The 26,713-nt window shown below is 37.3% G+C and overlaps 1 protein-coding gene across 4 annotated transcripts; it reads right to left on the bottom strand.

The window, feature by feature from the left end:
- Positions 1-6,468: 6,468 nt before the first annotated feature.
- LOC137299181 (cytosolic 5'-nucleotidase 3-like) lies at positions 6,469-24,894 on the bottom strand. 4 transcript variants are annotated; one of them, XM_067831752.1, is made up of 9 exons: positions 23,713-23,803; positions 20,145-20,243; positions 19,091-19,160; positions 18,603-18,649; positions 17,160-17,245; positions 13,395-13,484; positions 10,647-10,809; positions 9,409-9,606; positions 6,469-8,062 (listed from the first exon to the last, which is right to left on the bottom strand). In XM_067831752.1, exons 1-9 carry the CDS (start codon positions 23,719-23,721, stop codon positions 7,955-7,957), a joined length of 870 nt encoding a protein of 289 aa, XP_067687853.1. In that variant the 5' UTR covers positions 23,722-23,803; the 3' UTR covers positions 6,469-7,954. The 4 variants fall into 4 exon arrangements, with proteins under 4 accessions (XP_067687853.1, XP_067687850.1, XP_067687851.1 ...); XM_067831749.1 differs by lacking the exon at positions 23,713-23,803 and adding an exon at positions 24,743-24,894 and having other exon boundaries at positions 7,504-8,062; XM_067831750.1 differs by lacking the exons at positions 13,395-13,484; positions 23,713-23,803 and adding exons at positions 13,255-13,344; positions 24,743-24,894 and having other exon boundaries at positions 7,504-8,062.
- Positions 24,895-26,713: the final 1,819 nt, after the last annotated feature.

Here is a 26,713-nt window from a genome sequence, read left to right as displayed (position 1 = left end):
TCGGCTTTCAATATCTTTGGCTGCGATGTAGCGTACACATTCTATTAAAGAAGATATCGGTTTTTCATGAAGGTTAAACGATGACTTTCAAAGGTCAAAGGTTCGTGAAGATTATTTGCTGATGGAGTCCCTCTCCTGCTGCTTTGGGCCGGGTCCCTACAGCTTGTGGTTGCAGTGTTCGCCCGTCGCGTCTACGCCTGGAGTCGTTTCTTAACATCGGTGAATTGTCTGGTGTACCCCGGCCGAATTATTCCTTAACAAAATTTCCAAATTCCTAAAGTGACGTAAAACCATACTCACTCATACTGATGGGTGGAAAATGATAGTCGCTTTATATCTACTTCGACATGTGTTGGCATAAAAGGACCCAGTGAAACGCAACATCTTTCTCACTGTAATAAATAAAATAAGATTTATGGACAAAAAATAATAAACCTGTTCAGAAGATCCTATTGGTATTTCCAACTTATTAGTTCACTTGTACTTTTGGATCAAAGCTAAAAGTTCGAGGGTAGGATATAGCTAAATTAACGACGCATGTTAAAAAATCACTTTCAATATTTTTCGTGTGGAAGGGTACTTTCACGTCCCTGGTGAAACGAACGCCATTGGAGATGGTGCTGTCAAATCAGTTATAAGACTCGGGTCGAATATGGCCCAAGCCGGAAAACAACGAATCCTGCTATTGATCCAAGGGAAGCAACTCTGCACAGTACTGGATGAGGTAGAGATCACTGACAACTCAAACACCTCCGTATCTTTCAACACAAAAGCTGATAACACGGAGTGTTGGCTGAGAGATCGATATGTCAATACTCACATTCCTACTTTTTCGACTGTGGACATTCTGTTTCATTTTCAAAACGACTGATGTCCATGAACAGAAGCTTTGTTACCTTATGACCATTTACAAGCAAGAAACGATCCCCACATTATAAACATTATGGAACGATACCTGTCTCGCTTCAGTGCACTGGTCAGTCTCTTTTCAACATCCTGACTAAAGTATGTATTTTAGCTGTCATGGTGCGTATTGTTTCAGCATCTGTGACGGGTACCTCCACACGGAGGTTGTTCATTTTAAAAGACGAAACAGGATTTGAATAAACAGTTGTGTGCATTCTTATCTCTGTGTCTTCTTTGTGACGCAATGGATTGATTGAGTTGGGCTTCACGATTTTTCCAGTTACATCACGGCCTGTCACGTTACCGAACAATCAAGTGCTTCTTGAGGTTCATAGGCCGATCCAGGAATTTTGAAAGGGGAGATTCAATGGCTCAGCCAAAGCAACAAAACATTCCTCAATATGGTCTTAAATCAATTTCAAAAGGAGGTACCAAACCCCCTGAAACCATCCCACCCCACCCCAACTTGGATCCGCTCATAAGGGTGCTGTTGAAACCAAACACTGATAACTTGAGCATCACTGAATGGAGCCTCACTATAACCCAGCCATTGATCTGTGACACAATCAATTCACTTTGGTTTGATTGTTGTTTTATGGAGCACTCAGCAGTATTCCAGCTATATGTCAGCAGTCTGGACCAGACAATCCAGTGATCAACATCATGAGCACATATCCACACAACTGGGATATGATGACATGTCAACCAAGTCTGTGATCCTGACCACCAATCCCGTTGGTTGCCGCTTATGACAAGCATAAGGTATTGAAGATCAATTGTCATCCAGATCTTCATAGGTCCATCCACTACTGTGAACATGCATGTTGCTGATAGCACAACCCCACAATCAATCACTTAAATCATCCATGTTCTCTTAGGCCAGCTCCTCAAGAGACCCAACAGAACCAATAGATATTCTACCAACTGAGGCTTCCAAATAATGTGCCAGCTCACTTGTAAGAGACTAAGGGGATCAGGTGGTGAGGCTCTCTAACTTGGTTGACTCATCATAGAATCCTTACTTCACAGACTGATGCTCATGATGTTGATCACTGGATTGTCTGACCCAGACTCAGTTATTTACAGGTTGCTGTCATATAGCAGGAAAATTGCTGAGTGGGACATTAAACAAGAAACCCAAACCAGCTAATTCTGATCAGTGCCAGTCACTAAAATGCTAGCATGACATGAGTGCAATCAGCATTTCTTCATGTTGAAGTATAGATAACATGTAATGTGTCATAGAAACCCTTAAATAAATATACCCAGTATAACCCAGGCAAATCTGGAATGGGGAAAGTGGACACTAGTTGTGTTTCTGGTCAGCATGAAGACAGTCTCTGCACCGTTTTATTACTATTTTTTTTAAGACAATTAAGTAACTGTTATGTTCATGGAAGAGTGCACTCAGCAATATTCCTGCTACATGGTCTGGACCAGACAATGCAGTGGTCAACAGGAATAGCATCAGGGATAAGATGACGTGTAAACCAAGACACCAAGCCTGACCACCTAGTCAAGTTGTTTGCCTCTTGCAACAAGCATGGGTTACTGAAGATCAAATTTCAAACCCATCTTCCCAGGTTGAATCCTTTAAGTCTTGATTAAGAGCAGGCAGAATACATGAATGGAAACTCATTGCAGAGCCTAGATGTCAGTCAAAATAACATACTAATACAACCAATAGTCTGTTACGACTATCTCAATAAGTCACATGATACCAGTAAACAAACAAAACAAGACATTTGTGTAAATATTTTATTATTTCACCTATAAAGCAATGCTGTTTCTCTCCTTCACATCAGGTCTGTGAGGTTGGAATAAGGGGGTAATGGATAACGGAGGGACAACTAATAATAGAACAGCCATACAACCATTCCTGCTCAAGCAGTAGGACAGTTTGCTAACAACCACATACACAGCCATTGTAAAAGAAATATACAGTCAAATCCTGACGAATCAAATCCTGACTTGGGACCGAGTAATAAATTCGATTTATCGATGTATTTGAGATATAGGTATGTTTATGATGGCAGAGAAATGCTTAGGACAGACAGGTACTTCCAGGTGTGCATAATATTTGAGACGCCTGCATTCAACTTATCAGGATTTGACTGTATCTGAGTAGGGGAAATATCCAAAATACAATACACTTGTTAGTCAAGGGTTCTTCCTATCAGTTTCAGATCTAAAAATGCTAAAATGAAAATAGCATTCACTGAAAGTAAGCCCACACTAAGAGGAATTCCATATCTCTATGTGTTGATTGGATTTTCTAAACTTGAACACTTAACAGTATTACCCCTCACTCATATTTCCACATAATCACCTAACCCCCCACAAAAAAAAGCAAAAAAAAGCAAGAGATGATCAACAGCTGATGGCATCTACTTGAGAAATGAAATTCTACAGTACGTTATTGAGATCAGATCTTAGTGACCGGTACTACTAATGATCAAGGTAATCTGATTATATTTTTATGACACGGATGATCTGGATTCGTTTCTCATCTGGAAAATGGAAACCAAAAATAAACTCCCCATCATGCAATGAGGTAGACATCGACAAACTGCCCCACCCCGAATTAGTCAAGAGTAACTATTTTCTATCACAACCAACACTTACTGGTACCTCAGCTATCCAACAAGCCTCTGGTATGATTCTTCAAAGGCATTTAGAAGTTGGCATAGTAATACAGGACAAATTTTCATGGATAGCAACTTCTTGAGTTTATTTTCACAACGTTTTGGGGCTTATCCTAGCCCCCTCATCAGGTTGAGCTGAACTGAACAGTAAGGCTTAACTGTTAACTCTGTCCATGACCTCACAATGCTTATGACGTCACAATGCTATGACAACATGATACTAGTAGCTAACAGGAATACTATGACAACATAATAGAATTAGTAGTCAATGGTTACAACTAACATGACTCACAGAATGAATACATCTCATTTGGATGTATAGTAGTGTTGTTGGATTAAAATCGAAACGACAGATCCTTATCATACCAAATTGTAAGTTTAGACATGTACAGAGATTTTTGATAAATGTATTGCATGTATAAGTAATTATTGTTCATCCATGGGTGCCCTTGTCGGTCTTTTCTACTATAATGTTTGGGTGATGCACCAGACACCAAGGTGTTCAGTTCAGCTCAACCTGATGAGGGGGCTAGGATAAGCCCCAAAACGTTGTGAAAATAAACTAAAGAAGCTGCTATCCCTAACAATTTGTCCTGTAAGCCTCTGGTAGAATATCAAATATATGTTAAAGGAGATTGACATATCTTTGCAAGCTACAAGCATATGCATATGTATACTATGTTTACAAAATTCAATTCTCAGGTCATGTATAAATAAAAGCATTAACTTGAGGAAATTCAAAGTTACAATTGTCCAGCATCACTTATAGCTCAAATCAGATTCTTCGGACCATTCTACAAATTAAATCCTTCACTGATGAGTGTTTTCTAGGCATCTAGATTTATTCAGCAAATTGTAACATAGGTAAAAGAGGTGTTTGAGCTGAAAGAATGGGCTAAAAGAGATCAAATCAATCCAAAAGTTATCTGTACTTATTTTTTCAGAACAGCAGTGCACAGTAATGTGTGTGTATGTGTATGTGTGTGTGTGTCTATATATATCTCTGTGTGTATGTCTGTATATATATATATGTGTGAGACTCAATGTATTAATTAATGAGAGAGTTAAAACTTAACATTCTACTTGCATTGTTTCAGCTAATCATCAAACATGGTAACATCCAAAAGACCAATAGGTGCATCAACTCAAAAAATGACATCATTTACCCCACATTCAGATATGACGGGATAACAATAACACTAATGATAAACAGTAACACTAATAATATACACATCAGAAATCACAAGAATTCTTAAATAGGTACCACATTTGTCATTTTCAAAATGAAATAACATAGTCCAATCGGCAGTGTGTAATTTGTCCACATTGTTGCAAATCAGGGCCCATCTGTAAACTGACCTTAACACCAAGACTGCTCTAAGACATGTTAAAGACTTGGAGTTGTGCTGTGGGCCCCAGCAGATTTTGTAATATGTGCGTTTACCTCAGCAGTCCACTGTCAAAGGGTGTCTCATTAGGTTGCCTGCCAGCAGGACCTAGTTTTACTGGACCTTTGACCATAGCACCTTAATTCACATTTTCATTCATGGACCATGTTTCATGTCCAGCTCATGATAGATGCACTTCATCTTTGAATACCTCCATCTTTAGTCTGCTTCCCTGCTAAAAACAAATATCCTAACACATTCCAGTGTTGATATCACAAGCAATGACAGCACAAGTATTCATCTTGCTGTGCTCACAATTTCATCTTGTACGTCTAACAAAATATGGATTTCTCTTGTTTTATTACCCATGAAAACATCTCCATCTAAAAACACTTTCAAGACAGTCCCTAACTCAATACAAACATTCTAGCAGATTGCACAGAGATTTTGACTGAAGATATTTCATGAAAAGATGTTTTGATTGGATAATGCTTTGAAGATGACGAGAAAGATAAAGAAGGACAGTGACATCAGTTCCTAAACAAATTTATGGACAATGGGGCTGAGATATTCAACATAATAGATCAGATATATAGAGTGGATAATGTAGGATGCTTAGTTACATATCGGTTACTGAGGGAAGGTTCATTCTGAACACTAGTGTAACTTGTGTTGTATCACCCTCACATGTACGTCACAGGAAACTTAAATATTTCACAACCACTTCACTTAAGTTGATGAAAAAGATACTCTTTGCTGCTTGTTGTTGAACACATCAAATACATAAATATGTCAAAATGTAACAACCCCTGGTTTACCAAATGAAAGGTGTTTAAAGATATGTCAAAAGTAGTCCAAAAAGTTTCATTATCAAAGCAGGAATGAAAATATAAACTAACATGCAAAATAACAATATAACCATTGTTCAGATGTGATGGTGTAACCATGTCAGGAAAATATCTTCAAAAAACCCCACTTACATGAAACTTGGAAAATACTAGACCACGTCCATTTGGTCAAAACAAAGAATACGTAAAGTACACCCATAAATGTCTGAACGAAAAATTCACAATGTTCTCTTGTTCAGCAATTACCTGCATGATGTCCTGTGTGTAAAGCGCACACCCGGAGCCCGCTTCATAAAGTCATCGTAGCATTAAGGTGCTTTAACACTGCCTTATGATACCCTAGTGCCACAATTGCTACGTGGGACGTAGGTAGCCCTCAGGCTACTTGCACAAAGTGACCTTAGCCCTCAGACCATCTTTAGAATGTGTTATAGTATGGGAGTTACGATCATCGCAATGCTAAGATTGCTTCGAGCAAGTGAGTACTGTACATGTATATCCACCTCTCACATGAACACTCCAGTGGCAAGTCAGTCAAGCACTCACTAAACCTATCCTTAGCTACAACACTTGCAGTTACCATGGTAACAATTCAATTATATCAAACAGAATTGAAGAATTTTACCATGAATACAAGATACTAGTTAAACAGTGATGTGGTCAGAACATTTATGTTGAGTATTGAGAGCCACCATCTGATTTATTAACAATTATTAGTGAAAACCATTGTAACGAAAAATCAACAAACTGCATCTTTGCAACTGAGATTCTGATGAACTGTAAAGTGATTGTTCGTGAAATAACTGAAATTATTGGTGAGCATGGGTGTCACAAACAAGATACACACTCACTGCCAGATGGACCACAGATGCAAATTAACACCTGATAGATACTATGATACACCTTCTATGTACCAATTCATGATTCAGCTATGCATCAATTTCCTACATTAATACATACAAAGTTTGGCAATAATCAGCTCAGTGTCACCTTTGTCATGAAACAATACGCTCATTAATTTGCATAATACTGTCTAAAGTCCAAATCGTCAAAATACACATATAAACAAGAGACTTGCAACATACGTGTCAGGAAGATTTCATAGAAGAACATGTAATTTCTATGATAACATTAATATTTTAGACTTATCCAAACTCATGCATTGAAGAAACATAGCATGAGTCAGGGTAAGGAGAAATAAAAAAATTGTATCATGATACATGGTACAGTTTTAAGCATCAATACTGAAAGGTGTATCATGACGGTCAAACCAAAAGCAATGCCCACCAAAAATGACTGCAGGGATTAATACCAATATTCCAAGGCATAAATCCCAAAATAGTGAAAATGTCTGAAGACATGGTCAACTAATGCTAATAGGCACAGATATAAGAAGCTCCATAAAAATAACTCCAAATATATTCCTAGAACAATGAAGCACCATTCCTGTAATGCTGCATCTTTGTGTTGATCCATTACAAATGAACAGCGTTTAGTTGGTGCTGAATCATGTACATGACAAAGGCTGTTTCTATGATTTGAACATCTTCCAACAATTTTTCATCCATCAAAAGAGGCTGAATGCAGCAATATACGGCCAGGTGCTACCTTGACTAACTCATACTAATACTGCTGCAAATGTTCAGTATACCAACAGTTTATCACGGAACTTGGTAAAATTGTAACTAATCATAGTCACAGATTCTGTTAAGATGATTTTTTGAAACAATTTCACATCTCTAGCATGAGCACAGTCAAAACGGAGAGAGAGACTAAAACAGTAAATATATCATAATTATCATGTTGGACACATGGACACATATATATATATATATATACCCAAATATACCCAAATATATTCATAATCCATTACTTTTCTTTAATATATGTAATACTGAAAGCCCTGAGAATACATTTAAGGACACCAGCTTAACAACTGGTATTTACATCAACAGGATACACATGATACCAAAACTCCATCCATAATTCATCTGAGACTTTCATACACATCATTGTATGTACACATAATGTTAAAGAGAGCTATACCCTAGCTACAATATCTTCCAGATATGCAATCAGTAGTAGTTCCCAAGTCAAACATCTTCCAAAATGATTCTTTTGATGTGATTTTTCTCTTGAAACCCCAAGTGTCTATGCCTCAACATGGTCATTGACCGAGAATTGTCTTTAAAATAGCGTTGACTACATCCATAGACTCATCTTCCTGGATGACAATGTCAAAACTGTCCATGTAGGGTTTGAGATTTGTTTCCACCTGCAGACAGACAAAAGAACATTTGAGAAAGAGTGTGATGGTTTTGAAAATCCAACACAGGTGTTAAGGCCTCATGATTAGACCCTTGGTTCAAATTCTCTCCATCTCCTTGGTAACCTGTATGATCAACCTACAGTAAATCCCGATTCCATTCCCATCTCAAATTACCTGCCCTTGATTTCCATTTGGTAATTTGATTGACTCCACTTTTAGGTCTAATGTACAAATTAGTATGCGACTTATAATGCTTATAAGTTTAAATAGGTAATACTAACCAGATGGTCATTACCATTGTTTAATACTGAGGTTGTGTGAAATTCAACGTATAAAACTGACTGACAAGCAAGTAAATGCCACCAAAAATGTGTTTGAAGGAAAGGATACGTTCATCAGGTTCATGTCAATAAATATTGGCAGGGGCTTTATTTCTAGGTCAGATGAGTTATCTCCCTTACCCCCTCTGTTTTCTATTATGTCCATTCACAATGATTTATTGCTAAAATGGTAATGAAAAGCAAAGGCTGGAAAATTCCAGGTGTAAGAGCCATGAGACTGGATCCATCTGTTAATGTATTGAGACTGTCATGGTAACTAAACAGTAAAGAATTACTATGGAAACGCTTTTATTTTTACACTTTGTGAACAAAGGTGTCATTATTTCATTTAGATTTAATGAAATGAATCACAACATTATTCATTTGCACAGGAGCAAAACTGCTCAACAACAGAATGAAACTAATTCTACAAACAAATTGTTGCCTGAAAATATGGTAGAAAAGTTTGAACTGCAATTTTAGATGAAAAGAGTTATATCCCTTGCACTGACCAAAATGACATAACATGCTTCACTTCAGGTTCTTGGAAAGGATTAAACTAATTTCTTAAAATTCTGAATTCCTGAAACATCAAGAAAATTTGGTAGTCACCAGAAGACGACAAATCCCCCTGGCCCCAATAAATTTGAAAGAACAAATCTTTTGTCAGTTACTTAAAGTCCAACTTAATGAGAGAATTTCTGTCTAATGTGTCCGTCCATTCAGAAGACTAGGTATTGAAACTAGCAAAGTAATAACAAGGTATTGGTCAAATGAAAAACTATGAATAACAAAAGTCAGCTCCTGACAAGCTGGGTCTATTTTTGTGCACAGTTTCATGATGGAAAATCTGTTGTAGATATGGCCCCAACAAACACATTACTATAGACAGAGTCAAAGTCAAATTCATTTTCTTGAAATTCCTAAATTCCGAAAGACACAAATTTTTCATATGGATAAAAATCCTATGTTAGAGGATAAATGTGAAAGATTGTACTATTTTAACAGAGTAGGATAATGACTCAGACTTACATGGTGATTGAGAAAACCAATCTTGAGCATATGGGTGACCTCAGCACCCTCTGCCATCCTTAGGTCGCCAAGGGAGTCTCCCAACAGGATGAGGTTCTCGTGGTGCTTTAGACGCTTGAAGTAGTCGGAGTCATGGACAGCGTTCTCGTTCTTGTTATAAGTGTGGATCATCTCACCTTTGAAGCCAATTAGCTTGCCCTTAGGAAGAGACGTACAAGATTTTTACAGCAACAGCATGGACAGAGGATACAGATAAATCTGATGCAGCATAATGCTATTTTGAACAGTAAATTAGCTATTGTTGTAACAATGTATCAAACTATTGATGGATTGCAATTGCTGAGTCTTCAATAGCAATTACTCAAAGGTAGAAATGACAAACTATCAATGTAGCCACAGTATGTGTGACTGTCAATTAGTAATTGACTTCTGTTGTAAAAAGTGTAGCGCAAAATGCAGAAAGATACCAGATTTGTTCACTTTGATTTAGAGTCATCTGCCCTGTCACCTGTTAACACAGATATGGCAGCAAAAACACAGCATGCTTATGTTTTAACTGCCTACTTGATCTGGGTTACATGTTTCTTGTCAACTTAAAAGAGATGGAAACTACTTCAGATTACTTGTATTTTGTAAGAACTATACATTCATTCAGGAAATGAGTAAGAGAGTTTGGTTTTACACAGATTTTAGAAATATTCCAGCAATATCATAATGGAGGACACCAGAAATGGGCTTCACACATTGTATCCATGTAGGGAATCGATCCCGCGCCTTTGGCGTGACGAGCAAACCCACCACCCCAACTTCAAATTCAAGGACAAAAAAGCATCAGTTGTTACCCGCCTCATTAGTTAGTTACCCCTTTCATTATCCTAGCCCAAGGTCTCACAACACAGGTCACTTTTACAATGAGGATCAGGATGATACCTGTCAAGTAATCATTCTAGTAAATTCAGGACCAGGTCCATCTTTTGTTGGCTTTGGAAGGTAGCTCATGTATAATAGTCTCCTATCAATCTGACTTCTGATATGTAAAGATCTTCCTCATCATAAGGCCAGTATTTTGTCCAATAGATGACCTTGAGATCGGAAATGCAAGAGAAAATGCATGCAAAATGTGCATGTCAGAAAAAAAACCCACTAAAATATAACTTTCACATTCAAAAATCATTTGGATGAGAAGTGATTTCCGTTCTTTAAAACAATGTTTCTAGTAGGTCCTGGATCACACATACCTCACTATCAAAATCCATAAAGTTGGAGACAATCTTCATGTTGTCATGCATACGAGCTTGTTGTGTGATGACCTCCTCGATGATGTCTCCAATACCAGCTGAGAATATCAGTAATGGGATCTGGTGCTGGTGCAGCTCATCAAAGAACCACATACAACCATCTCTGTTGGAACAGTGAGATACTGGCATCACCACTGTGATCATCCACGGAGTTTATGATGACTACAGGCATATCAAACTAGAAAGTGCTTTTGCTCATTATGGTAATGATGTAGTGCTTGAATGGTAGCCATCCCTAGGCCAGCTGTTCTCTGTGCAGAGTTAAGTCCCTTGACCACGTCAGACAATGACTAACTGCTAATCTATTTTGCTCACAAAAACAGAGGTCTCCCCTTTACCCAATTCAAACCATTCACACAATTCCTTCAATTTCAAAATCACTAAGTCTGAAAATAAAAATTATTGATACATCTAACAAGTCTTGTAGGAAGATATTACTGGTTTCCAAGTTGTGATCTTGAATGAAGCTCACCCCTCCAAAGGAACTGAGAAAAATGATAAATCACAGAAATCTTTAAATAGCAAAAGGCACCACTTTCGGGTCTGCTTGATATATGTGCCAAGCTTTGCAGAAAAACAATGAACGTTTTTCGAGTTATGTCCTGGAAAGGAAGCCTGTCCTTTCCTTTACGACTATGTCCAACATGTTCCCATGGAAACTGAGAAAAATATACATTGCATATGACAAAAATATGTAAATAGCAAAGTGGTAAAATGAAAAAGTGGTAACATCACCCAGCTAATATACCACAAGTTCAAATTGAGCGGAGAATGTTTAATGTGAACAACAATATTCACTCCTGACTCTGCTCCTAATTTCTATGCATCATGTAGCTGTTAAACAAGTTTTGTAAACTATTTCAAGGAAGCAGCCTTCGGAAATCAAGACAACAAACTGAACCTGATCCTGCTTACACATTGGGAATAATCAATAACAACAGACTAAAGTAATGGCAGGCAGCACATAGTCAAGGAAACTGTCTGTTTACTATGTGATCTTCCTCACACACAAAGTTAACTCTCAAACCAAAGTGCCCCACCACCACCACCACCACCACCATCACCACCCACCATTCTAGAAATTGTAAATTGTTGTAAGTGGGTATAAAGATACTTCTACCGCTTTCATCACCCAATGGTTGAAAAAGGCATAAGTATCTATATAAACATCTATAAACTGTTTTTACAAAAACAATAAGCAATGGAAAGTTTATATGTTTCTTCTCAAGGAACTTCGTAAAAACAGGGGAGGTAACTTCACCATGTATATATGTTTACCAAACTAATGACCTCCACAACCATCACAACTCATACAACTGAAAACATCAGCTGCCATTAAAAGATAAAACATCAATGAATGTGAAATACAAAGGGTAAAAAGTGCTATATTAAGTACATTGGTACCATACCCTAAAATGAAAACCGTCTTTTGAAGAAACTACACTCAACACTATGCCAGCTTCATGCATCCGTACAAACATACTGACAACATTTGTAGCAAGGCTGATTACACTGATAACTTCAGGTTATAGATGTCAAAGGGCTCCCACAGAACAAAAGATCTTCTCATCATGCTTGATAACATATCTGTATCCAAAGGAATACTCCTAACAAAGTTACACTCTCGGTTTAGTACTACTAGCATCAGGGAGACAGGTAGACAATAGCCCAATAACAAGTTTGACCTACATGTGATCACTTGATGAACTGCAGAGCCACAAATTATTTCAATGCTCGAACAATGCAATGAAGGTGCATGATGATTATCATGTTTTTTACCAAAGAAGGTTGGCAAACTGTTTCGCAAGGTGAAACGTCTTCATGCTTCATCAAATTAAACCCATCTATTTTATAACCAAAACCACACGAGAAGCGAAGCCAACCCCTAAAACATCCTTCACGATCCAGTGTCTTGTATCACCACTATACTATTTAAATAATAACACGAGATAATACAATGTGTTAATTAGCATAATTTCCATCACCCATATTCTACCACGGCTTCATTTCCGAAGTGCAATCCCCTTTTCTTTTATTCCTCTTCAGGTGTTAATGTCCCTGATTTCTCTCTTTTAGTTTGCTCTGATGGTAATACAGAACAATTTCATTCAAACTGTACTCCAAATAAGTCTCTGGCAGCAAACGGGCTCAAGGAGAGGTTTCTTAAAGTGATATTCATTTTATGACTGTCCTTAAGTTAGAGTATAGGGATTACAAGAGACATAGCACTAAAACAGCTTTGTGAAACTGGACCGGAGACAATATTCAAAGGGATTCTGTTGCCCTTTACTTTTCTCCAATAGCAGTTGAATTCATGGATCCCTAAACTCTGTAGTGAGACACTTCAGCAAAGGAATATTATGACTAAGACACAAGCCTGACACTTACTTCACACTGCATGGTTGCTAACAACAGAGAGGAAACACAAGTAGCCACTGGGTAATCAAGGATGCTCCAAGATTATGTACAAGAGAATCTCCTCCCATCATGACTCCCTGGTCTGTGGGAGCCCTAACATAGATCCCCTCGCCCACAACAAGGACCTCACCTTAACACAAGTCTAGCTTTAGCTACCGACACACTGACGTCCTGAGACCTGATGCCAGAGCCAACGTACATCGCTACACCAGCTTTATACCTGAAGAAAACAGTAGAGAGCGTGAGGGGGGTTTACTGGAGAGACATTACCTGAGTCGGGATGAGGACTCCTTCACCATCTGGACAATGCTGTCCTTGGACACAAGACACTTCATCATTAGCTCGTGAGCTGAAGTCCACCTAGGACAGAAAGTGGCAACGTTAAAAATAAGTGGGTGCCACATGTAAAACAAACCATAACATGCTCAAGCACAACATAGCTCACACCATGTACACTGACTGGTATAACAGTTTTAGGGTAAAATAATGACAGGACACAAACATATCAGTTTCAATTAATGGGTTATTGATACATAAGTGTGTAAACAGGTTACTTAAATGATACCACACAAATGACAGATTCCACTAAACGGTTTCCATGCCATTGTGATTGAGTTTGGTTCAACACTGATGTGTACTTCAGGTACTTCAGCTTGGAATGATGAAGAAACTACAGATGGGTGGTGCAACTCTGCATAGTCAATTCCAGCATCTTAGATCACTGGCCAGTGTTCACGAATAGCATCTGACCCTCGGACAGATTTGCTGACGGTGAGGTGGAAGTCTACAACCTGAAAGCCCCTGTCCACAAGTACATTTCACAATGACCAACTGAAATAGGCATATGTGACAATTGTTTGCTGTTTGTTAATAATTTCCATGCCATTCATAAGAAATGTTAAAACTGAAATGTGTATTTAATTTTTATTCTATGGGTCCTGTGAATTTTTAGTGGGTCAGACATCACCTTACTTTGAAACATTATTTGTGAACACTGACTGGGTCACTTGGAGTTAGCTCTTTCAGATGGAGGTACCTTTTGACAGAGTGGTAGCAATTTTTTGTTCATTATTCCCAATAGAGCACACCTGTAAATTCTGACACCTGTAAATGTGCTATGGTACTGTGTATTTGGTTCTACAGCAGCAGTTGGTATGTAATGTACTGTACTTAATCAGTAGCACACACATACTGTACTGGTGTGCTATACAATACACTGTCCATAACCAGCATCGTGAAGGACTTTCCAGCCACCCTTCATATATCAAACTCAAATAGTCTTTAACTGTCCCCTTGGTTACAATGATCTATAATAAAAAACACCTGTGGGTAAACTGCAACATAAAATATAGGGGTTCAAGGTGCGTATAGTACACAACTATCTACAGCTGTCACATTGCTGAAGCTATCCATGTAATGAATCTCTTCCCTCTTTGAATAACAGAAACATATACTGAGACTAACACTACAGAACATCACCTGAAAATGTAGTAAAAAAAAAACACAACTTGGGTTCTGTTGGTCATTTGATTAACACATGCAGTGCAGACAGAGTATGTTATAACATGTACATAATAAACAATGCTTAAAAAACAACAATTAGGAGATAAACATCATGTGTTGGCCAATTTCCGGGTGTTAATGAGTATTTGAAGCACGGGAATGCATTTGGAACTGACGGCGTCAGCCGGAGGTTTCAATTGAAATAGTCCCTTGCTTCAAATACTCAATAACACCCGTAAATTGGCCAACACATGATGTTTATTGACATTGTAAACAAAAAAGTAAACCAAAGGGGTTTTACTGTCTGCACTCGTTTACATCGAGTAGGGGTACAGCAGTGAAGTGTCATCAGCTGGCCGTTTCAGCTGGTTCCCACGGTAGCATCTGGAGTTGCTCATTTGTGACTTTACGTCACAATATGATTTGAATGACGTTACCACTGTTGATGACACAACAAAACAATTGTTTACGTGTCAATATGCAGTGAATAGTCTTGCAGTTTCCGGGAATCTAATACCATTTGATCATGTTTTTTAACCAATCAGATTACAGAACACAGTGACTTTTGGTTTACAATAGGTAAATATGAATAGGTAAATAACATTGCCTAGGAATGTTTAATTGCAAATCTGACATCTTCAGTGACAAAGTCATTTTCACTTGTTTGTTCATGTGAAGCAATGAAATATCATTTAATACCACCAGTAAGTCTCTGACTGTTTAAACAAATATTTCTTATTATATTTCACATTCTATGCAAGGACCATGTTTACTATGACATGTGACACTAGGATGCAAATTTGAGTAATATACAAAATCACAATAGTCAACTGTTTCAAGTATAATGCACATATAATACACTCACAACGTTGTGAACCAAATCTGTCTAGTTAAGAGTGAAAACTAAATGCATATTCATCATGCATGTATTGGTGCATTTTTTGTTTGTTTTTCTTTCTTGCGTAGCAACTTAAAGTTGTAGCTGACAAATTTGAAGCTGCACATGTGAACAAACTCACATCGATCGTGTTTAGGGGTGGTGATAATGAGAAATGGTGGTGTGTTCATAAAAGATGTCTGTTTTTGAAATCTTTATTAATGCTTATACTTTCTATCCAAATTGGAATTCAGGTTCCCCTGTTGTTTTTAAGAGTATACATTTAAAAGACGACCAGGCTGACATCATCATTTGTCTCTGATATATCTCTCAATTTTTCTCAGTTGTAAATTACAACTCATGTTACCCATTTTCTAAAGGAGTATATTTGCCAGGGTAAGTCCTAGTGGTTTCAGTATTTTGATGAACAATGATGCAACAATGGTTGCCTCACATGTATTGTACACACAGCTATTGTTACATCACATTATTACTGTGATGATGAATAATGATAATGAAATTAATAAACCTGAATTTTTCAGTATAGAGCAAACACAATAAAACAGAAAGCATAATCCATATTCACAAAACCTAGTGTTATAGTATTTCCTAAACGATACAAATAAAATGTTTTCATGCTTAATCACAGCAATAAAGACAACAGTAGAACAGGTGAAACAACAAAGCATGTGACACAGCTGTGTCACCTATATAATGACTCTATGTCACATATATAGAACTGTATTGTTTTAAAGATTTGCCTGCTATGAGCTGATATATAAATTTAGTGGCTAATTACACTGCAGTCAGCAATTGGTGGATGGGTGGGTGAGTGTCCAGACAACCCAGTGATCAACAGCATGAGCATTGATCTACACAACTGGGATATGAAGGCATGTGTCAACCAAGTCAGTGAGCCTGACCACCCAATCCTATTAGTCACCAACCAGGACTTAAACCCATGATCCATGATTTCAGTCACCTCAAAGTGAGAGCATGTAGTTTTACGCCACTTTTAGCAATATGATGGTAAGGGACACTAGAAAAGGGCTTCATATACTGTACTCATGTGGAGAATCAAACCAGGGTCTTCAGCAAGACAAGCAAACACTTGAACCACAAGGCTACCCCTTACCCAAAAAAACACAAAGGAACACAGCAGTTTACAAGGCTTGCCCATCCCTTTCCATTGACCAATAGTAATCTATTTCAGACGTCCTGTCTACATCCCAAATGCAGTCATATATGTGACAATGGTAAGTTTACAGTGAGCATATCTGTACTCCCTTAGCGCCAATAATGAGCCACTTGGCTATCCAACCACCCTCACATTAAGTGACATGCAACATTTTTCAGCATATATTATTCCATTCACTGCAACATCTTCAGGCATGTTTGATGCTTGCATCTGTCCATCAGGAAATATAGGTCTGTCACGGCACACGGTTGTGCATAGGCTAGTTATGTTTATCTTTGATACGCCCTTACATTTACAAAAACATATGTGAAAATCATGTCAGGCTCATGCACAAGAAACTCATATATATTAGGTCCTGTCATGCATGATAAATTCTCCTTGTATCTGGACCTCAATAATTTGAACATAAAATAACAGTAAAAGTAACAGATTTCATTGTTTGTAGTTAAAGACTTACCATTCAATCATTAGTGGAATCTTCTGTTCTACTGTGAGATCATGACTGAATTCTAGAGGTATGTATTTGTCTCGGAGTGCTGTAGCCTGCAATAAATATTCTCTGACAATCAGCATGTCCAATCTCCTACATTACCATGGCAGCCCGCTGAATTTATTACCTCCCTTGGCTGGCTTTTTATCCAATCAGGTGTATAGGCTGGGAAGTTGAGTAAACCAATCACAACTCACTTTCACTTTTTAAATCATCTAACTGATTAAACTTGGCAACACAAACCATGTACAGGGTCTCTGAAAGGGGTAAAAGGAGTTCTTGCATATATTTTTTTAAATCAATGTGTCTGTATGATTTCCCCTAAATCAGAGTCGCGTTTACACATCTTCGCAGCTGCCACCGTTATCTCTGTTGACACTGGCAAGATCAGTTGTAACGGCGGCTTAGCTGATTGACTACTGAGAGAATGCGGAGCAAGCAAAGGGAGGTAATAAAATTTTCAGACCGACCCGTAGATGCATCCAGGGTACAGTGGAGACTTATCGGAACGTATACCCTAGAGATATCGAGGATGATTCTTCACAAGAAACATAAAGTTTCCTGTTATAAACTTAATAATTATGAATGAAAGTACAGTACACTACACTATTTTGAAACTTTATAGGACCCTCATATTTCCAAAAGACACCCATCAATATACTAATTCGGGGTCCTCTTGCCCCCCAATTTTGTAAGTACAGTGTACTACTAGTTTGGAAAGGTGCACATAAACTTTGCATATGTAAAAGTATATAGGTGATATCATCAACAAGAAGAATAAAATTACCATGATTACAGATGAATGAATCAACAGATAACATCTCAGATGGATTAGTCATTAAGTCAATAACCATCAGCAATCATAAAATAATACCATTCATAAAGTAAAGAAGCAGTACCAGTTACAAAGTAAAGAAACATCACCTGTTACACTGTAAAGAATCAGTTACAGTTATAAAGTAAAGAAGCAGTACCAGTTATAAAGTAAAGAAACATCACCTGTTATACTGTAAAGAATCAGTTACAGTTATAAAGTAAAGATGCAGTACCAGCTATAAAGTAAAGAAACATCACCTGTTATACTGTAAAGAATCAGGTACAGTTATAAAGTAAAGATGCAGTACCAGTCGTAAAGTAAAGAAACGTCTCATGTTATAAAGTAAAGAAGCAGTACTGGTCATATAATAAAGACACAGTACCAGTTATAAAGTAAAGAAACATCACCTGCTATAATGTAAAGAACCAGTTACAGTCATATCGTAAAGACACAGTACCAGTTATAAAGTAAAGAAACATCACCAGTTATGAAATAAAGAAAGAGTTCCAGTCATAAACTAAATAAACAGTACCAGACGTAGAGTGAAGAAACATCACCTGTTATAAAGTAAAGAAGGAGTGCAGAAACAGTACCTGTTCTTTGAAGAAATCTGGCATGACATGGCTTTCCTCCAATACATCTGAGAAAAGAGAAAAATGGATCAAAGCATAATGTGTTGACAGGATAACGAGGAATGTATAAAGGCCTTGCTACCTAGATTCGATGGGTTATGAGCGGGACCCCAGTAAAACAATAAAGCTCCATGGTTACAACACAAGTCACTAATGTTTACATCTCATTCCAACTACGCACACATTCCTGCTGACTCTTACAACTAAAAGTTCCCTGCAAGATAAGTCTAAGAACTTCAAACATCTTCAGAGAGAGTATGGCTGCATGCATGATAGGGACATTTTTATAAACGTGTCTCAATCTTTTTGCTGCAGCCCTTGGTGAAACTGTTCCCAAACAGACATTTTGTACCCAACATTGAGACCTGCAACTTTCTGGGACAACAGGAAATCAGTAAAGCCACAATGACATGTTTGGTCATAGAATATCACTGCTTGAATAAACTTACTGTGACATGTTGCACACACTTGGCCTTGGTGCTTGTATTTGGACAGTGTGCGGTCAAAGTCTGCCACAATCTGAAACATTTTACAATCTTTAAACAATGAGCAAAACAATTTTTTGTGATCTCAAATGCATCAATGAGAAGACAGAATGGGTCATGACAACATAATACACAACTCTGAGTACAAGCGGTGTTTGTTATAGCAAAAACAAGGAAAGTTCACAGACCTGATCTTGGCTAGAAACAAACACACTAACAAACACAGGAAATCTATATACAAATTTGTATACAAAACACACTACGAGGATGTGATTATTGATTAAGTACCAGATACAGAACAAAACTATTCATGATACATATCATCAAGAAAGACCAATCTTGCAAAAATACAAAAAGCCAAGTAAATGCATAATGGAAGGTCTATTCTTTATACAGGACAATGAATAAGTAAGAAATAACTATGACAAGACAGATTTGGAGAAGAAAAACAGATACTGAAGTATGTATATGTTTTATGAAAATACCTTTTAGTATTTGCTTAGCAACATCTATGAAAGTGTCACAGTCATACGTGTAGGAATTTAAATCATATCAACTGTGGCCTGTGGCTTCATGGACTTTTGACCTTGACATGATTTTACTGACTTCAGCTGGAGTTCACTTTGATGACTCATCACACGGGACAGTGGGGTAGCCAAGACGTAAAAGCGTTCTCCGAAGAAGGATGAGCGAGTTTGATTTTACAAGCTTTTAGCAATATTCCAGCATTATCACGGTGGGGGACACCAAAAATGGGCTTCACACACTGTACCCATGTGGCAAATCGAACCTGGGTTTTCAGCATGTTGAGCGAACACTTTAACCACTAGGCTACCCCACCGCCCCCCTTCTCTGAAGAAGCTCATGACCAGGGTTTGATTCCTTACATGGATACAATGTGTGAAGCAAAATTCTGGTGTCACCTGACACTGTATTGCTTATTGATGATGATGATGATGATGATGATGATGATGATGATGATGATGATGATGATGATCCTCTCTGGACAAAGACGTACCTGTAATTTCTTTGCTCCATCCTTCATCATGTGTTCAATGGCTTTCTTGACAAACTCGGGATCCCTGATATGGACATGCTTACTTTCCAACTCTGGCACCTGGAACACAGACATCACACAATATGGCACTGTCCATGTGTTGGCTAACCAGTATTTGCAGAACATGAAATTAATTATTCAAACTGGCAAGCACTTATGACCCAATTTCAACTGATCATCAGTCATTATTGACAATTAAATAATGGCCTTATCAAGTTGGTATTGAGGTTACGTACTTTCATCAATATATACTTCCCATCAAAAGTTTAGTCATTAGTGTAAATCAAATCTAGCCACTTTCTTCTGGCAACTGGTTTTAACTAAAGTTTGCAAAATATTTCATAACATTAAAAGGTACTGTTTACACATGAATCAGTGTGTTGTAAAACAAATTCGTAACATTAGAAAGATTATTATCATGAGTTCAGTAAATTATACAAATCTGTGAAACATGGCAAATTCTTAACAAACTTTACACCAGCTGTTCATATGCACCATATCTGCACATTTTTTTCAGAAATTTGATACATTTCAGAAGCTCAATTTGTCATATTGCTTGATAATTATGATATGGAACCAACAGTCCTAAGAAACCAGCACCCACCTAAGTATTCAGTGTTTACAATTAAGGTACTAATAAATGGCATGGGCCATAAATGATAGTAGAAACAGTACTGGAAACTTTATGTAGTTATGAACGTGTAACTTGAACATTATCATTATGACAAGACACCATCCATGGTTGAATGTAGGACTGGCTGGCAACACAGATCATTGAGGATGATGCCATAAATCCAAAGAGTCACGATCAGTTGATTATCAATAAATATAGCAGAAGTAAATTTGAGCAACCAATGACAAAAATGTCAAAATGAAATCAACACAAGTTGTGAAACAATGACAATTATATCCATGGATTACAAACAAAAACAGTCCTTGGATAGTTTGAACATGAGCATCCCATAAGACGTTAAATTGTGTGTTGAGTGTGTCACTTAAAACTAAATAGATTTCATCAAAACAGTTTATGTGAGATATTTCTTTGATATCAATATTTGTTAATAATTCTTCCCAGAAAAGATATTTTTAATCATTGATCTTTATGGCTTGTCCTACCCTGATGGTAGCAATGGTATAATGCCTCAAAACAAGAAGTAGAACATTAAATTTTTTGTCCACTCCCTAACTACCTGTAACTTGTTTACAGCTCATTGCTGTAGGTTCATCATCGGCCGATCATACATGTTTATCAAACTCCCTGACTACCTGTAACTTGTTTACAGCTCATTGCTGTAGGTTCATCATCAACTGATCATACATGTTTATCACACTCCCTAACTACCTGTAACTTGTTTACAGCTCATTGCTGTAGGTTCATCATCAACTGATCATACATGTTTATCAAACTCCCTAACTACCTGTAACTTGTTTACAGCTCATTGCTGTAGGTTCATCATCAACTGATCATACATGTTTATCACACTCCCTAACTACCTGTAACCTGTTTACAGCTCATTGCTGTAGGTTCATCATCATCAGATCATACATGTTTATCAAACTCCCTAACTACCTTTAACTTGTTTACAGCTCATTGCTGTAGGTTCATCATCATCAGATCATACATGTTTATCAAACTCCCTAACTACCTTTAACTTGTTTACAGCTCATTGCTGTAGGTTCATCATCAGCTAATCATACATGCTTATCAAACTCCCTAACTACCTTTAACTTGTTTACAGCTCATTGCTGTAGGTTCATCATCATCAGATCATACATGTTTATCAAACTCCCTAACTACCTTTAACTTGTTTACAGCTCATTGCTGTAGGTTCATCATCATCAGATCATACATGCTTATCAAACTCCCTAACTACCTTTAACTTGTTTACAGCTCATTGCTGTAGGTTCATCATCATCAGATCATACATGTTTATCAAACTCCCTAACTACCTTTAACTTGTTTACAGCTCATTGCTGTAGGTTCATCATCATCAGATCATACATGCTTATCAAACTCCCTAACTACCTTTAACTTGTTTAAAGCTCATTGCTGTAGGTTCATCATCATCAGATCATACATGTTTATCAAACTCCCTAACTACCTTTAACTTGTTTACAGCTCATTGCTGTAGGTTCATCATCAGCTAATCATACATGCTTATCAAACTCCCTAACTACCTTTAACTTGTTTAAAGCTCATTGCTGTAGGTTCATCATCAGCCGATCATACATGTTTATCAAACTGACCTCCTCACTGTTCAACAGATGTTCTTACAGCCAACCTTATCTAGGTGTTAAGTACATAATAGTATCGCATGGCAATGGGTACACCATATGGGTACCAGGCCCCTATCATCCTTTCCAACACATCTTTGCAAACGTCGTACACAATAGACAAAATAAACTATCTCCAGTTATCACTGGTAAGGACCAACATGGTAGACTCCATGGAAGACAATATTATCATATTTATCATATAATGAAATGGTTGTTGGTTAGAGCTTAAGAATAATTATTCTCATATTGTGGGTTTTCGATACTTAGAAACATTTTTAGCTACCAGTACAATCACATAAACAACTATAAAACACCTGACAAAATTGCCAAAGATAATTTTATCCTAACACGAGGAATTCAGCCATAATTGATAATGACATCAAAATTTACAATGTCTGACACAACACAACTCCTAACCTGAGGAATCACTGCCATCTGTAAACCTGTGTATGATCCAAGTTATATCATTTATTCAAATGCTCATTTTTCTTAAAACATAGGTCACAATTTATCCCAATTTATTACAGCAAATGGCTGAATCTCGCAAAGTTTGTTTACTTTGATGATTATCCATATTAAAAATACTTCAAGAATATTTACAGGACTTATCAACAGTACTATGAACAGATGAACATACTATTATATTCACTGTTAACAAGTGATCATAACAATTTATCATTAACATTATAACTTTGTAATGTTTCTGTAGCATCGATAGCAGTTTCTCAGAATAAAATATTGAATTGAATCATTATGCAGCCAATGGGTAACCATGGTTTCAAACGATATTAGTCATTTACATGTTCATACTACTTGTTTTTTGTTTAACACAGCCTTTGTCCATGTTGCCATACCGTAAATGATCATGATAATTAGATCATTAAAACATACGTGCAACACTGTTTCAGCTATCACATAAACATTTCGTAGAAATGGAATCCATTCTTGAAAAACCAACATGCAGAGCATTCAATGATTCATGTGCACGTCGAATAGAAATGTTTACAATCCAAGCAAAAATGTTTACAATCCAAAACAAATAGAGAGATAATTGCCAATGCATCATATATCCGGAGCACAATAAGGACACATAATATACAACAACCTTGGTGCATTTCCAAAAATGGTCTTACAAGAGTGACTAGATGTGATTGAAACTGTTACTCGAGCGAGTGGAAGTGTGATTGTTGGTTTTTTCAGACACGAGAGTAAGAGATCGAAGAATACTTTGATCATGTAAAAACATGCTCACCATTTCCATTTCGTCTGCTACGTACACCTCTGCAGTCAGTGTCTTGCCAGTGCGAGAAACTTACTATCGTGAAACTGCCCGGGACTGTTTATAACTTGGGCGATCAATGACAACATACCAACTACTAACATAACGACTAGTGTTGTATTAATAACTTAAGGTATTTTTTACACCCATCCCGTTTTATGTCTATTAGCTTGACATAATTACGGACATATATTACAATATTATCTGCAAAGAAAGATGTTGTCATTTAAATAGTTTTAGAGATAATATGTCCTTCTTGCCCACAAAATATATTCATAGTTTGTTATTAGTTGTAGTAAAGTAATATTTTCTTGGTAAGGGAAGATAACTCCAAGAAAATCTATTTCGTTTCTCAAACGGAACAAATGTTTTCGAGGGGAAAACGAAAATACAGTTCCAAACAAACAATCTTTTGGTACAGTAGAGAATGATAATCAATATACTCAATTTTTTTATAATTTTTTATCATTATCAAACAAAAATAAATGTTTGCCATATCCTACATAATGTAAAGAGTATGTGTTGCACCCTATAAAACGACATTACGACCTGTTTTCACATGATGCAGGCCGGGATGTTCTTGGGCATGTTATAAATATTAATCACTGAGTATAGTACAGATACGTGGAGCACAATACACACTTGCTTTATGGTTTTGTCGATTGTCTGGAGAATTAGCGGTCGTATAAGCATAGAAAGGGCGAACTACTGGGGATTGATTGATTGAGTATAGTTTTAGGCCGCACTCAGCAATATTCCAGCCATATGGCGACTGTCTGTAAATAATCGAGTCTGGACCAGACAATCCAGTGATCAACAGTTGTGATCCAGTGATCTGCGCAACCAATCCCGTAAGTCGCCTCTTACGCCAAGCATAGTCGCCTTTTATGGCAAGCATGGGTTGCTGAAGGCGAGACAGAGAGAGAGAGAGAGAGAGAGAGAGAGAGAGAGAGAGAGAGAGACAGAGAGAGAGAGAGAGGAGAAATACATAATGGTAACTTACCAAATCAGAGGACACTGAGGTTGACTGACATGCTATACTTTTCTTGCTGATGAGGAGACAGAGCATAGACAGCATACTTAGTTTGTAGTTGAGCACGAGTTGTCTCCCCTGATGACATTTTGTTTTTGTAGTACAACACATACTTTTACTACTGCGTGAGGCGTGAGTTTAAATTGAGTAACTAAGAAGCAAGCCTACAGATGCGGTTATCTTTCCCACTATAATGCTGTGTGGTATTCTGAACGAGGGTAGTTCTGATGAAAATCACAGCCAATGATTTCCCCACACATCAGCATTCCCCAGGTCAAATTTTATCCATGCATTCACGACTTTCAGCGGGAGAGAAAACTGCTTATGCACTCTCGCCATGCTCCAACGCACAGAGTGACTTGGCTCTTTCCCAGTGCAACTTCAGTTGTGTTTAAACAGGGAGACTATACAGAGTATATACGTTGTAGATTATCCCTGTTTTAACAGAACTTCAGCCAGTTTATTGTATCAGTCGGAATTTTACAATGAATGAATGAATGAATTATAGTAACAATTAAGAGCAAGAATTATGTGAATGAATGAACGAAATAAAGCAAAAGAATAAAAAAAGAATTACATATGTGAATGAATGAAATAATAAATGATACACCGTGGCTTTCCCTCCCAAAAGCATGTTAAAGAACGCCAAAGTATCGCAAGAACAGGTGTTAACATCAGCTGTCCTTTTAAAAATCTACTTTGAATCATTTTTGTTTACATTAATAATTAATTCAGATATCTTATTGCATGTGGGGAATGGAATGGACATTAACAAAATGTTAACCGACACTGCCACACTGCCTTCAAAATATAGTGTAAAACTCTCACAAAGCGTTCTAAAACACTTTCCAGTTTTGTCAAGTAATAAGATCAACAAGAAAGAAAGAAGTAATAACCCTTAAGCCTCAATGACCAATCAGATCAGATTGGCAATATGTCACATTTTTCACACACCTCAAATACACCCTAACATTCCTTTTTAGATTATGAAACTCTAACTTGCAAACACATTTCACCTGATAGTATATTCCCCTCATATGACTTGGTGTATGTGAAAGATGTTTTGAGGAAGTAACTAGGAATACTCAAACAACGGCGTATAGCATTTCAATGGCGAAATGTCATATTTTTCACACACCTCAGTTACACCTAACATTTTTTAAAGTCATAAAACTGTCACTATTACTTGCAAATACCTTTCAACTAAAGGTATGCTCTCCTTTTAAAAATTAAACGAATGTGCGAAAGAACGTTTTTATCGGCACAATTTATTTTCTCTTCGCGGTGAATCGAGAACAGACGACAGTGAGCTATAACTTACCGACTTGAAACTTTCCTACAAATCTACTGTCCTAATACGGACACTAATACCAACAATTTGACTTAAACTGAAGTGACAAATAGTTAACCTATCTTCTACATGTTAGATTTCAGTTGTTACAACACTCAGCGAACTTAATCAGCTGTTGAAAATAGACAGGGCTCAATCTTAAATACTACGCTGCCACCATATTGGCTACACTGGTAACGTATCGACGCTAGACATACGTTCAACGGCTTTTCAAGGAGTTTCTTCTCAATCTCTATACAAGCTCCCTGGTATGACTAAAGCCTTGATTTGAAAACCTTAATCAGTTTCTTTCCTCTTATTTTCCTCCTTATTACTTTCCTTAGGTCAGGAAATTCTGGACTGGAAACGTTCCAACCGATCTGGTAACTTTTGTGAGTTGTCTGGCTGACATTTTGGGGAGTTTACAACACTGATAATATATATGACATTCTGGCATACCTGTGCACTCCTGGATATGGACGTCCCCTGTATTCCTGCTTCCTTATTTCGAATAAATATGAGTGCATTATTTAGGTTTTCATGATTAGGAGGGGTAAACGCTTTGTTTGCAAATATAACCCTATGAATGTTGAAATGAATTCTTAATACAT

Source organism: Haliotis asinina, chromosome 10 (genome assembly GCF_037392515.1).
Source record: "Haliotis asinina isolate JCU_RB_2024 chromosome 10, JCU_Hal_asi_v2, whole genome shotgun sequence".
In the NCBI taxonomy this organism is placed as follows: domain Eukaryota; kingdom Metazoa; phylum Mollusca; class Gastropoda; order Lepetellida; family Haliotidae; genus Haliotis; species Haliotis asinina.
Note: the sequence above shows the minus strand (reverse complement) of the source record. Positions and strands in the feature narration are given on the sequence as shown.

Excerpts from the sequence above, each read along its gene's own strand:
- LOC137299181 (XM_067831749.1), bottom strand. The coding sequence starts at position 24,883 with ATGTGTTGTACTACAAAAACAAAATGTCATCAGGGGAGACAACTCGTG. Across the intron at positions 13,485-17,159 it reads ATTCCACTAATGATTGAATG|GTGGACTTCAGCTCACGAGC; the intron begins GTAAGTCTTTAA and ends TTTCTGTCCTAG. Across the intron at positions 8,063-9,408 it reads TTGGTTTTCTCAATCACCAT|GTGGAAACAAATCTCAAACC; the intron begins GTAAGTCTGAGT and ends GTCTGTCTGCAG.